This window comes from Fistularia commersonii, chromosome 29 (assembly GCF_037954325.1).
Source record: "Fistularia commersonii isolate RoL2024-O1a breed Wild chromosome 29, RoL_Fcom_v1.0, whole genome shotgun sequence".
Classification (NCBI taxonomy): Eukaryota; Metazoa; Chordata; class Actinopteri; order Syngnathiformes; family Fistulariidae; genus Fistularia; species Fistularia commersonii.
In genome coordinates this window covers 3214354-3228413 of record NC_141312.1, presented here as the reverse complement: position 1 = coordinate 3228413, position 14060 = coordinate 3214354, and the positions used below count along the sequence as shown (strand labels likewise).

Sequence of the window (14060 nt, the reverse complement as noted above, 5' to 3'; positions counted from 1 at the left end):
TCTCGTCATTGTACCTGATTGACGTATTGGAATATTTGCAAAGACGACCAAATAGGTTACCATCATGATAAAAATCACCAGTTTATCTCAATTGGATGCTCCATTGTGCAGGGAAGAAACACCATTTTCATTTCTTTATTTTCAACAGTAACGGATGACAAACAGTATCAGATTGATTTTTTTTTTTTTAAATTCCCAAAAGAATAAGAAAAGAAATTAATAATAATTATATAAGATAAGTTTATTGATCCCCATTGGGGGAATTCCTTTGTCACAGCAGCATAACAGTTATAAAAAAAAAGGAAATAAATATGAATATAGATATAAATAGAAAGGCGGAAGACAGAAGATAGCAAGACAAATAAATAAATACATAATAAATAATAATATGATACAATATTAAATATGCCACAATTATTGTTTGGATGGATTAAAGGGCTATAACAGCATCTAGATATAAAGCCCAATATAATCAAATCAAATTATATTATCTCAATATTTATTCTATTTTATTTCACTTTTCATCATGTTTTTTCAAGGCCCTGCTCTTTCATGAACCTATATGTGATAATTATTGTCCACTCAAATGTATTTGTCAAATCAGTTTCCTTGAGAAACATAAGGAAACAACAACCAAACTCAGCCATAAAAAGGTCTTGTTAAACATGTATTTTATGTATTTTTCATCCACACCCAAGTTTTAGTGCCAATATAATGGCCAACCAATAAAAAGTTCTTCTTTCTATCATGTCTTTGTGAACGGTAAGTACTCTACGGAACAATAAAAGTAAAAATCAGGGTTGGGAGGACGAAATGGGGCGTTGACGTGAAAACGCAGCAGAGTGATGTGGAGGTTGGCGAGCAGCTATAAACATTGTATAAGAAAGACTGAAACCATTCTCTGAATCCTCACGTCCACACAAGGAACGGCCAAACATTAGCAGGTAAGATACATGATGTTTAATAAATGGCATTAAGTTGATATTGTTTTGCTCAGATGGATTATTTTACCTTTTTTTTTTTTTTTTTGCATGCATGCATCTGCTGAAATACACACTTAAAAGTTGTGAATGCGAGACAATTTACCACTCTTTCTCTTGATAATAGGACCAATAAGTTAAAAAAAAATAGTTCACTATCTCAATGGATACAACTGAGTAAAAATAGCATCACTGTGGGTCAAACCTGGGCACTTTACGTCCCGCTTTGTTTTTTTATCCGGCCCGCGAAACCATATTCTTTGAATATTTTAATAAGTATTTTCAATCAATATTGAATTTAGAAACCCTTTTTTTTATTCATTTTGTTTAATTTTGTACAGATGATTCCATAAAGAGTAATGTCTGTACATTTATATGATCATTAATGATTTTAAAGTTTAGAATACCAAAAAATTCAAATTGCAGGTTTTATTTTGTTCAATTTAAATGATAGCTAGTTGGCCCACGCATGAAAATTAAATAAGAAATGTGGCCGAAATAATTGCCCACCCCAGCTGTGGAGTGATGTTTTGGTCAAATCAAAATAATTCAAACAAAGTGCTTAAAAGCTGTAATTGATTGACACTGTTTTACCAGGTCACCTCAAGAAAGGTAAAATGAAGTTAATCTTTAGACCTCCTATTTTGTCCTTGCTCCTGTGCTTCACAGCCCCGACCCTGGGTGAGTGTCAACACTTTTACGTTACTTTCTGTCAAACTATCCCCGTAAAACATCCTAAGTTTCAGCGGCATCATCCCCGCTCACCTTCCACTCCCCCTTTCCTCACCAGGCATCGAAATCAGTTCTGTCCCCGCGGCGGACAGCGGGGGATTTATTCAGACGGAGTTGGAACAAACGGTGTCTCTGCTCTGCCGGTCGGACAGCAGCAGCACCAGCAGCTCCGGCATTCAGGCTGAAGAGGAGCTGGTCTGGCGAAGGAACGGCGCCGTGGTCCGCCTGAAGGAGGAGAACAGGAAGGGAAACAGCAGCGTTTGCATCACGCCCGTCACCCATGAAGACAACGATGCCACTTTCATTTGCCAGCATAGAAGAAATGCCTCTATAAAAGCCTCGGTCACACTCAACGTCACCTGTAGGTTCCTTTCGAAAAGACAGAATACAAAAAAAAAGACTTTTTTTTTCAAGTTAAATCAGAAACCATGCAAAATCTCTCCTTCGGTTTTCAGAAATAGGACACTTCGTTACATTATAATTGGCTATAAACAATAATATGTACATGAAAATTAATGGACATGGTACATTTGAGGTCATATGAACTAACAATGACTAAATAGTGAACTAAATCCAAAGAATGACTATTATAATCCCAAACCAGTGCTATCTCTGCCCTATTTGATGTGCGTCGTTTCATTTTGAAGTTGTTCTCATGTCTTTACAGAGGCCTTCATCCAGACCGTTGCTGACCTGACCGTTTTATTATGTCGCCATTGCTTGTTCACTTTTCAGTTTCAAGTATTTCCACAATGCTGAAGTTTCAGCTGATAACGCAGAACACGCTGTAACGCAGAAAGTAGTCAAAAAAAAATTTCACCTGCTAACATCAGCATCTTGGCATCGTCATGGTGACAACCAAGACTTTAGCCATTGTCAACCAATAGAACCAGAGGACGGATAGATAAATGCCGCAACCTGTTTCTCCTCAGATCCACCGGATTTGTCCGGATCGGAGGAGGTTTCAGTAGAAGTGGACGAAGCGCTGGTCCTGCGGTGCAACATCTTTGCCAATCCGCCCGTGTCCTCGGTGACGTGGATGCTCAACGGAAGCACGCTGGATCTCGTAGCGGCTGGTTTGTTAGCAACCAGTGACGGCTCAACAAGCAAACTGACCACCGACAACGCGGAGCTGGGTTTGCATGAAGGCAGGTACCAGTGCACAGCGGTCTCTCCGGTCTACGGCGCTCGGAGCAAGGTCTTCCAGGTCACGGTAACAGGTCGGTTCAAGTTGTTTGGCCTCAACAAAGATGACAAATTGGTCGAAGTGAATCAACGAAATTGTCTGGGTTTTCTTCCTTCACGCCTGCAGAGAAGATCATGAAGTTCCCAAAGATGCCGATGATAGCGGGGATCGTGGTGGTGGCCCTCACTATGGTTCTGGCTTTCTTGTCACGATGGGAAAAAATTGTGAAGGTAATGTATTATATTATAATATATATACAATTATAGTTACATTATATACCTTTATTTGAATGGTTTTCAGAATTTTTAGGACACTTATCCAAAAAGGTGATGATGATTTTTTTCCAAATTGTTTAAAAATGTAATTGTTGCTGATATATTCACCCGCAATTTATAATGTATATCATAACCAGATTTATCCTGTCCGAAATATTTGTTTAACGGTCATCCGCGTAGATCCAATCAAATGAAGGATCCCCAACCATGACAGTGTCACTAATACAAAAGATCCGAATGGCAAATCTACAAATCCAGGGTTTTTTTTTAGCAACATTGTAATTTCAAGCTTTTTTCTGTGACACTTTCGAGATATTGCTCTTTAATTTGAGGAATTAACACATTGTCTAAACTAGGTGTAAGTATTAATTGATCCCCTAAAGCGTTATTTCTGTTCTGACAGTGCTGCAAGTGAGCTGCGTCCGTCCAAACTAACTGGTCGTGAGAGAAATCATAAAGACTCTTCCTCCCTGGGGTTCCACAGACGGCGCTGACAAAGTCAAAGCTTTACAAAGCTTTTAAAACTTTTTTTTTTGGCACGTAAAACATATTTTGAGAAACACGACTTCTTGCTTTTTTGTAGAGTCCCATCCATATTGAAGCTAACTGGCTGCTTCAGATTCACAACAAAGAAATTGTTAACTGTTTATAAGCAAGTCTTTGAATACATTTCCCAGAATGTTCAACTATTCCTTTAAATTCTAAACGACATGGAGTTTAACGCTGCATTATTTACCGGATTAGTGACTGGAACATCTACAGGTATGACTTCGAAATCCCTCTTAATGTGTTACTTTTTTAGAGAGCAACCTGTGACTCAATAGTAGCTTTTAAGTTGCCCGTTATCTATATTACAGTAAAGTTTTTTTCTTTCTCCCTCACCTTTCCTGGAAGCATGCTGACTGTGTCCAGACACTCCCACATTTTTTTGTAATTATTGTATTTATGAGAACCCTGCATTTTCAAAGATCAGGAATTTGTTTTGTTTTTTGTTGTTCATTGTCATTTTAATGGTTCTTTTTTTTTATTTTCTAAATTATATTCTATTTAATATAATCATGACAATATTCTTTTGACATATCTCTCACGACCCTATTTAGATGTGTTATAAATGTATGCAGTCAGTCTTTTTAAGTACACTTGGGTGTTGTTACCGTGCTGGCTATGTGTATAGTCAATTAAAATCATAATTTATAACAAATAAACTATACAACCTCTCATCTGAAACTGATGAGGGGCAACACATAACCCGCAAACTGTCTTTCTTTATGTTGCAAATTATCTTGTGAAACTTCCTGATTGACATAAACTCCAAGAGATAACATAATCATGGGAATCTTGTCAAGAGATCTTAACTAATTTCCAGTAACTCCCAATTACATTGCACAGTAGTGAGGTTTGTTTTGGTTTTTTTTTATGAGAATTTTCAAATCAAAAACAAACTTTTCCCCTATTTACTTCCATGAGGAGCGACAGCTCCCGCTCATCCTGGTTACCCAACACCACATCACTATCAAATTAGCTTTTCTCTGTAACCACCTTTTTGGAAATCCCTCAAAGTCTGCTGGTAAATTCAATTTCAAGTAGAAACAAGACTGTTACAAAAGATGCAGGTTAGAAAAAAAATTCAACCAAAATCAAGATTAGCAGTAATAAATGAAAGAAGAATATCTTCTTTGTATGTTTACATAAATGCTATTTCTAGCAACTAAATAATGTGATGAACCTGCATGATTTCAAGTCTTTTTTGGGGGCGTCATAAACAAAAACCATATGGAATCACATCTTTCCGTTTCTGAGGTAAAGATGTTACGTTAAAACTACAGCAACAGTCACTGATCCAGAGAATAATGTATTTCTAATCCCAAACCCGTTTCATCTTTTCCCTATTTCACCTTCATTATCTGATTTTGAAGTTGTCTTTCTGTCTTTACAGAGGCTGCATCAAAACCGCTGCCGGCATCACAGACATTACTTTGTTTTATTGTTTGTTAGCTTTTCAGTTTCAAGTATTTCCACAATGCTGATGGCTCCGCTCATCTTACAAATCAGACTGATACATTTAGCCTAAACAGTCGTAGTCACATAAACTATGTAGCCAATATTGGTAAATTAAAAGAATGAATGAAAGGTTTATATTTGATAACAGTGAAACTAATAAGCCATGGTGTTAATGGTGGATTAAGATCTCAAGTTTAAAGAAACTAAAGCTAATAACCAACAAAACATGCTTAGTGAGGTGATCTGTGGTGTCAGATGAATGTCCTTTCACATCTAAATATCTGTCATGCATCAGATTACAGTGGCAGTTTTTTGGCAAACAGTTTTTGATATAGCCTCAGTTGGTCATCACTTCAGGAGGGTAGACTCCTGAGGAGCTTTGCAGCACAGTCGTCTGGCATCCTCACTTTCGGGAAATCCGTCTCACTCCGCCGGGTGCCCCTGGAAAGAATCAATTATTGTCTCTGCCCAAGACAAAAAAAAAAAAAAAAAAAAATCCCTTGAAGAATTTTGTCCCATTGTGCTCAATTCTCTTGTAATGAAGACCTCTGAGTGGATTGTTAAGGCAGAATGCAGTCAGCACCCCACTCAACCTTGTATTGGTCGTCTTCATGCTTTTGCTTGTCTGTTTTTATTGACTTCTCATCTGATTTTACCTCTCTAAAACTACACATTTTATCCAATGCTCTTACCAGCATATACAGTCTTGACCAGGGTACAGCAACCTGGCTAGACCACAGAGGGTGGGGGGAAATGGTGTTGTATCTATTGTGCTTTTAGGCTATGTCCTGTCACCAATTTTACTCATATTCTATACAAAGTCAGCAGCCTGCAAACAGATAAATGATCAAGTTTGCAGATGACTCTGTGATTGTGTCGTTCCTAAATAACAAGGATGCCAACCATTGGTCCAGTGGTGATAGACTTGTGGTGAAATCATTAATTGATTTGGGCGCTCATCCCCAGAAATCCAAGGCAATAATTATCGATTTTAGGAAGAAGCCTCCTCCAAATTTTCCATTTTTATTCATTTTATTCATAGGATTGCATGTGTGAAATTGGAGCTTTCCGAACTGTGTAAGGCCAAAGCAACCGGGAAGGCAATCCTGCCATTGGCGTACGGGACGCTGCCGTTGGCTCGTTCATACACGGTACCAAAGTGCAGGACAAATACAATCAACATTTATTCAAAATGGAAACTACTGGCCTCATAAATTGATCATTGTAATCGGTCCCCCACCCCGTAAGATACAGTATAACATACACCTTATTTTTCTGCTGAATGTGTGTGGTGTGTAATGCAGTGTTGGGTTGTTGTTGTTGCTCCAATTTCTCTGCTGGCAGCAAAGTAAATTGCTCTTGTGTTGTAAGAAAGTTCAAATTAGGAAAAGAGCCAAGTAAATGAGTACTTTATTGAAAGCAACTTGTGACTCAAAAGTAGCTTTTATGATGCATCTAAATTAAAGTGCTTTTTTTACCTCTCATCATTCTTGGAAGCATACTGTCTTCGTCCAGACACTCACATTTTTTTGGTAATCATTGTATTTATGAGGCCCCTGCTTTTTTAACTATCAAGAATATGTTTCATTTTTTTGCTGTTGTTGTAGTTTTAAAGCTGAGATCTGTTTAAATTTTTTTATTTGATATAATTAGGACAATATTCTTTTGAAAGATCTTTCACTACCATTTTTAGATGTGTTATAACTCTACGCAGTATGTTGTTACCGTGCTGGCTAACGTTATTGTCAATTAAAACCATTATGTATAGCACATGAACCACACAACCCCTCATCTGAAACTGATAAAGGACAAAATATAACCTGAAAGCTGTCTTTCTTTATTTTGCAAATTATTTTAAGAAATCTAATGATCGACGTTAACTCCGAGAGATAACGAAATCATGGGAATCCTATCATGAGATCTTTGCTGATTTCTGAAAAAAGCATCAAATATGCAGCGGCGGCTGCTGTCTTTGAATTTATTGGATAAACTGCGGTTCTGATGGAACACAGAATAAACTTTTCCCCTCTTAGCCAACAACACCACATCATTATCAAATTCGCTTTTCTCTGTAACCGCCTTTCTAGAAATCACTCAACTCTGCTGCTAAATTCAATTTCAAGGGAAACCCGGACTGTTACAAAAGATGCAATTAAAAAAAAGACATCCAATAAATTAAAGATTAGTACAAATAAATGAGAGAGGAGAATTTTCTTTGTGAAGCATCTTTGCGCAGACATCAAGGGACTCATTTTATGTTTATATAAATGCTATTTTTAACAAAAAATAACTGGATCTGCCTGTGTAATTTCATGGATGGACCTTTATACTTAAAACCTTATAATTTCTGCTATTTGAACTTTAACTCCTGACACATCAGTGCTGTATCAAAGCTTGTTAAAATCATGTTATACATTTACTCTAATTAAACAAAAGAAGTGTGCAAGAGTTCAAGGTCTCTTTGTGCTCTCAACAATAAAGGTAGCCTTTACAAGTCCAGACAAATCAGTGCAACACTGCATGAGGATAATACATTTTAAAAGAATGTACTGGGTGAGCGATAAGCTATTAAGCTGTTCATATGCACTTTTGTTTGTTATTTAGAATAAGGCTTTCATTGTTGGACAGCTTATGTCTCCACTCCAAATTCAAGCCAGAATTTTTTCATCAATAGCCCTTTCACTGACATTCTTTTTTTTGTGAGGACGTTAAATGTCCTATTAAATGCAAGATTGTGTTTTTTTTAGCAACAGTGATAATCAAATTAATTACCACAGGATGACTGCAATTTATTTGTGCATGTGAAAGCATTTAGTATAAAATGTTATGTCAGATCCATATGTAACATCGGAATGATGAAACAGGAAACAATTTTGTTTATTTTCAGAAATCCTACCCGCTGCCAACATTTATCACATGTTTTTATTGTTGATGGCAGGGTCCCCTGGACCTCACCGCTGTGCATTTATCCAATCAATATTCCTTGTGATTCAAATGGGTGCCGAGATTTACTATTCATATTGTTCAACCGGAAGAAAGGGGTCTTGATTGAAAATTAATTTGCCCATGAACAAATTTCCAAATGTTAAGTTCAATCATCAGCCACTTAATATTTGAATGTCATCAGACAAAAAGGAAATGAGAACTGTTTGCTTCAATGTTTTTCAGTGCGATCAGCTTGGATAGCAAGGCAAATTAATAAATAGAGCTTCTTGGTGAAGTCTTGTATTACTGCTGAACTGTTGCAATGGATATCACACTTTAAAACATATTGATAATACATATAAACTTGTATGAATATATTATGTATGCTTAAATTGTATTGTACACGGGCGCAGTGGTTAGCGCTTTTGGCCTCTGGTTCGATTCTCCGCCTCTGGGGACCTTTCTGCGTGGCTTGCATGTTCGTGTCTGCATGGGTTTCCTTCCACAGGCCAGAAATATGCAGCAGGTTAATTGGGGAAAAAAAGGGAAAAATTGCCCCGAATGAGTGAGTGAATGATTGTTTGTCCCTACCATTGACTGGCGACCGGTCCAGAGGGTATCTCGCATCTCCCCCACTGAAAGCTGAGATAACATCCCACAACCCTTTATGCAGGATAAGCGGCAAACGGTGGACGGATGGATTGTACATCGAAATATTAGGTTTGTTTATTGATTCATTAAAATGAACTGCAAGAACCTTAAGTATGAGTGTTAATCAAACACAAAAAAAAAATCAAAAAAAAAATCTACATTGAAGTCATCATTAGATGAGAGAGAAATGAGATGAGAACAACTTTATTTATCCCGAAGGGAATTGTTGTGCCAGAGTTTCAAGTAAGAAACATAACAGTAATAGATAATAGTAGAAAGGAGGAAGAATAAGAAATACAATGAAATATGAATTGATATGACAATGGGGCGTGGTTGAAATCCCCAGAGATGGCAATGAAGGCACTGGGGTGCTGAGTCTGGAGTCTTGCGACCGTTGAGCTGATGACCTCATTAGCCCTGTTATTAGCCCTGTCATCAATCCTGTTTATCATTTTTAATGTCAGTTAGCATAATCTTATGACTATAAAAATAACAAGTTTGCAGTAATAATAATAATAACAATAGTAATTATTTTATTATTATTATTATTATTATTATTATGATTATTATGATTATTATTATTATTATTATTATTATTATTATTATTATTATACCGCGACGTGTTACGTCACTCAAGGAATGACGTCACTCTACTTGTTGAGGGCGGGGGCGTGCGCGTGCGCGCTCACACTCCGCCGCCAAATTCAAACAGAAGAAGAAAGAAGGCGCATCGGACGGCGGCGGTTGTATCCACGAATACGAACAGGTGAGAAATTATTCCCACAAAAGTGTCTTTTCGGATATCCAGCGCTAAACCGAGTGTCGGTTTCATCTGAGACATCGGGGTTTTTATTTCAAAAATGTTGAGGAAAAAGAAAAATATCGAAGGGACCTTTGACTCGGTTGGTTATGTTAGCTTAAGTTGCCTCCACGAACAGGCGGTTCGGTTTCTTGGAAAAGGTCTAAACATTGAGGTTTTATTAGTTTTTAAAGTCATGGGAAGTTAGTTGACACTGTAACATGAAACTTAATGTAATCAGTGTGTCTTTCCTGCGGACAAATCACGGCTGCTAGCTTTGTGTCGTAACAAAGTTTATTGAGCCTTTACTTTTAATGAAATAAAATCAAATTCATTTGCTTGGTTGATGAAATTAAATTCCTCAAAAATCAATGCTTAGTCTAATTTTTTCGGCATAGACTTTAATTGTGATTTGTTAAATCATACGTTAAAATTGGCCTCGGAAAATCACTTGAAACCCCGTTTTGTCCAAAGTGGAAATAAGGCCAACTTTTTTCCTCCGGTTAATATGATTTATTATTCATTCATGTGTTGATTTATAAGCTTGGCATTTCCTCATGTCTATGAAAGCAACAAATAAGGTTGTTTTTTTTTTCATCACTAAAATGTTTGTGATAGACAGAAGCCGCAGTATGAATTTGATTTATGATGCTATTCAGTATAATTCAGATGAATTATCAAAACTATTACTATTCAGGATTGCACCCTCTAAAAGTTTGATAAATTTTCAAGCCCAGTCTTCTGTTATTTTATCCTTTTACTTTCTCCTTGTAGGCAGACCTCATCAGAATGGCATCTTCTGTGATGGATGGTGTTGGTAAAGCTGTGGTGGGAGTCTGGCGAGCACATACAGTCCTGGATGAATCGGACGAGCCAGATTGTTCTCCAGAAGCCCCCGACCGGTTCCGCAAACTTCGGTCCTCATCCTCACTCAACTCTCTGCGAATGTCCCTGCGTAAGCGCCTCCCATTGCGTACCGTCCAGACCAACTCACTGCCAGAGAATCCAACTTGGGAATCCCTGAAAGAGGAACCAAAAACCAGCACCGTCCGCAAACTTACCTGCAGTGCTCGGAACTCCATCACTGGAGTATATCAGGTAGAGGGATCGGACCGACTTCAAGATGCTTCATTCAGAAATGCTTTCTTTCAATACTATCTGAGTCTGCATCAGCAGAATTAACTGTGCCTGAAAATCAAGAGGTATTACTAACAAAATGAGATTTTAAAAACTAGCAATAAAAAGTTTGAAAATAAAAGAGGAGTTGTGCAAATTGGAGAAGTAGGTGGAGAAAACCGTAGTGTCATATCATCGTTTTTTGTTGAAAATGCCCTTAACCATCTCCAAGGATTGTGAGGCTCCTGTGTTTATCTGTTTCTTTTTTCTTTCTCTCAGAGATTTCAGAGGAAAAGGGAATTCTCTCGTGAAGAGTGTTTGGTCGCGAGCCCGGGCATGTGTGACGGGGAAGAACCCGGTGCATCGTCTTCTCGCACACCAAGACGTACACCTAGGCGAGCTGTGACACCCCGGCGTACGCCGCGATCAAAAACCACACCAGGACGTACCCCGGGATCCAAAGGACGGAGGACACCTGAGGCTGGCGTGAGGGGCGTGAAGACTCAGGGAGGACGGAGGCAGCTGGTTCGCATGGCTGCTTTGCGAAGTCCCTTCGCATCTCCCAACACACAGAATCAGAGGCAGTGAGTTTTGCGTTATTTAGAACTTCGTAACTGAATGTCTGTGGCCTAGATGTCCTTTCATTTTGGATGGGCCTGTAATTTTGGTCAGTTTTGCTCCCCCTCTCCAAGTTGTGTTTTCATGCCATAACAGAAAATTTGACCAAGACTTGGAGTCAGTCTCCAGTGGGCTGAGGAGACTGAAGCAGCTGTCCAAGGCCTTTGACAACATTATCTTTAGAGACGACAGGTAATGCATTTGCTTAGACCAGCTGTTAAATGGTAAATAACAATTCGTATGTAGTTTTCATTTGTGTGATCAGAGCTTGGTGATCAATCAAGGAAATTAATTAATATTGCTTATTTTCTCACCTCAAATCTCCTTCTTTTCTTACAACTGCCAACAAATGCTTGTTTATTAAATTATAGTTTTATTTGTACATATCTTATTTTTTTGTGCATAGTGTCAAGCCACTTTTCTTTATAGCGCAATTGAACGGTTCCTTTAATTTAGTGTTTTATTGCTTTAATGTCTCTAAAAATTTAAATCTTATTTATTTACTGGGTAAAAGACTTCATTCATATTGGTCGTGTGTGCATGTGCGTGTGCTTGCACGTGTGCGTGTATCCATCCGTCAAATGAATGAAATTACTGTCTATTCAAGGGAGCCGTTAGCCTATTTCCTCTTTTGAAACACATATTTCATTCACGGGGTCTCATGACTCCCCTCTGCCTCCTAACTCTCCCTTCCTATGAGTTCACTCAGTCCCGTGACTTCCTTCCCCTCCCCCACACATTGTTCCCGCCTTGATTTCAAACTGGGTCCGTCTCTGGTATGTGCATAAGGAGGGGATATGCGGGAGATGGACTGAGGAGGGGCAGGCAGGGTATTTGAGTGCACATAACATGACAAAAATGTGTTCTGGCGGCCTGGGAATGTTTTGCATCATTTCCTGTATTGACATTCAAATGTCCTGTGCCGGCACATTCAGAGTGCTAGATATACGGACGAAAGGGGGATCTGCTCTGTTGCGCGCATTAAATGCATAATCTTTGTTTTGCTCTTACAACAGGCAGTTCAACTATTCTCAAATTGTGGATTAGGGAAGAAGGTAAACACATTTTAAAAATACTACTAAACCCGGATAACGTCAGTGGTTGAAATGCTCAAAAACTGCCTGATTTCTGCATGGTGATGCATGTACTGCTGTTTGTATGATATTCAGAGTATCCCCTAACTCCAACAGTGAAAAGCTGGTTTGATGACTAACAGTCAGGCAATCAGATACCTCTTCCACTCTTTGTTTGTTGACATGACTTCTTATGCCTTTGCTCCTTTTTTTTTTTTGGTTTGATTTGTCACTGACTTCAGTCGGTCTTAAAACTTTGTCAAATATGCCATGGTTTCTAAAGTTATCCTTTATATTTGAAACATAGACATTTTTCATATTTTAGTTTAAAAAATCGCTTTTGTTGGTTAGGTGCAGCTAATGTGCATATGTCTTAAAGCAAACACAGATTTAACATCTATAAACTTATATTGACAAGGTGTAACAAGTGAGAATATTTGAATCGTCCTTCAATTTATATCTTAATGAATAGATAGGGTCTTACAAAATCTAGAATTACTGGACAGGACACACTAAAAGGGATCAATAACTCCTTCATTTTTTAATACAATAAATAATCTTAAACCAAAATGCATTAAAACTAAAGTAACCAAAACCATACTGCACGTTTTAAATGTAATCTCTTCTAAAAAGGTTTTCAAACAGTCTCTGATCATTGTGGGGTTTTTTTTTTTCCCTTTTGCAGCACCAAACACAGTGCGGTGATGAGAAAGTTGGACCCCAGCGGTAAACTCAGCTGTTCAAACGTGACCCGCCGAGCCACACAGCTTTCAGACAGACTTGGAGGTTGGGCCATTGCAGCTGCAAATACTGTCCGCAAACCCCAATGAACTACACTCATGTGTAAAAGGACCTTTGAAGCCATGTTTATCATTTGTCATTGTTGAGGTGTCCGTGTTACTTTTCAGAGGAATAAGTAATGATAGTGGGAGACTGTTACTTGGCAACTTTTTTTGTTAGATATTATGTGTGCAAACAGCCATATATGCCTTGCTCTTTGTTTACACACTCTGTTAGCTAATTGTGGGTATAATACCCTCCCTTTAGCTGCCAAAGGGATATTTCTATTTTGTTATGTATGTCTATTTTAGCTGCTACAACCAAATGTATTAGTTACATTATAAAAAGTCACTACTAATTTTAACATATTAATACTTGTTATTGTTTTTAACTCAAAAATGGTTTTACTAGTTGGAGCTGACTTTCAGAAAAGTGCTGCACAAGACCAAAATGTACCTGCACAACTAACACACTAAATTTTTTTGACAGCAGAGGATTTCCCTCAACACAATATATATGCAATAATGTTACTAACACAACACTGATCTATAAATAAGTCCTATATGTGTCAAATTGTCGAGTATAGAATCTATATAAAGGCACCGTTTATATAGATGTGAATGGGAATATCTATTTTTTTATATCTTTGTTCTGAATCACCTGTAGGTTCTTGAACCGTCCGATGATTCTTATCGCCCACTGAACTGACAACTCTTTCAATAATGTGATCTGCCAGTGTCAAAATACACCTCTCTGCCATAGCCATGTGTGGTACGCTCCTTTTTTTGGGACAAAGGGAGAACTGTCAAAATGTGAAATGTGTCCTTGTCAATAAATTTGTTTTCAGTAGTAACTCTTAACAGTCTTGTCTTTCTTAATTATATGTTTGCAGCTTTTGGAGTGGTATTAGAGCAGTGTGTAACA

General features: G+C 37.9%; 2 protein-coding genes across 2 annotated transcripts; both read left to right on the top strand.

The window, feature by feature from the left end:
* Positions 1-1597: 1597 nt before the first annotated feature.
* Positions 1598-3588, top strand: tmigd1 (transmembrane and immunoglobulin domain containing 1). Its single transcript, XM_086176610.1, has 5 exons — positions 1598-1661; positions 1771-2073; positions 2645-2932; positions 3025-3128; positions 3577-3588. Exons 1-5 carry the CDS (start codon positions 1598-1600, stop codon positions 3586-3588), a joined length of 771 nt encoding a protein of 256 aa, XP_086032736.1.
* A 5871-nt stretch (positions 3589-9459) lies between these two features.
* On the top strand, positions 9460-13937 carry pimreg (PICALM interacting mitotic regulator). The gene is made up of 5 exons (XM_086177139.1): positions 9460-9516; positions 10324-10647; positions 10945-11249; positions 11380-11475; positions 13042-13937. The coding sequence occupies exons 2-5, from the start codon at positions 10339-10341 to the stop codon at positions 13184-13186; spliced, it is 855 nt and encodes a 284-aa protein (XP_086033265.1). The 5' UTR covers positions 9460-9516; positions 10324-10338; the 3' UTR covers positions 13187-13937.
* The last annotated feature ends 123 nt before the right edge of the window (positions 13938-14060 follow it).

Excerpts from the sequence above, each read along its gene's own strand:
- tmigd1 (XM_086176610.1), top strand. The coding sequence starts at position 1,598 with ATGAAGTTAATCTTTAGACCTCCTATTTTGTCCTTGCTCCTGTGCTTC. Across the intron at positions 1,662-1,770 it reads CTTCACAGCCCCGACCCTGG|GCATCGAAATCAGTTCTGTC; the intron begins GTGAGTGTCAAC and ends TTTCCTCACCAG. Across the intron at positions 2,933-3,024 it reads CTTCCAGGTCACGGTAACAG|AGAAGATCATGAAGTTCCCA; the intron begins GTCGGTTCAAGT and ends TCACGCCTGCAG.
- pimreg (XM_086177139.1), top strand. The coding sequence starts at position 10,339 with ATGGCATCTTCTGTGATGGATGGTGTTGGTAAAGCTGTGGTGGGAGTC. Across the intron at positions 10,648-10,944 it reads CCATCACTGGAGTATATCAG|AGATTTCAGAGGAAAAGGGA; the intron begins GTAGAGGGATCG and ends TCTTTCTCTCAG. Across the intron at positions 11,250-11,379 it reads AACACACAGAATCAGAGGCA|AAAATTTGACCAAGACTTGG; the intron begins GTGAGTTTTGCG and ends ATGCCATAACAG.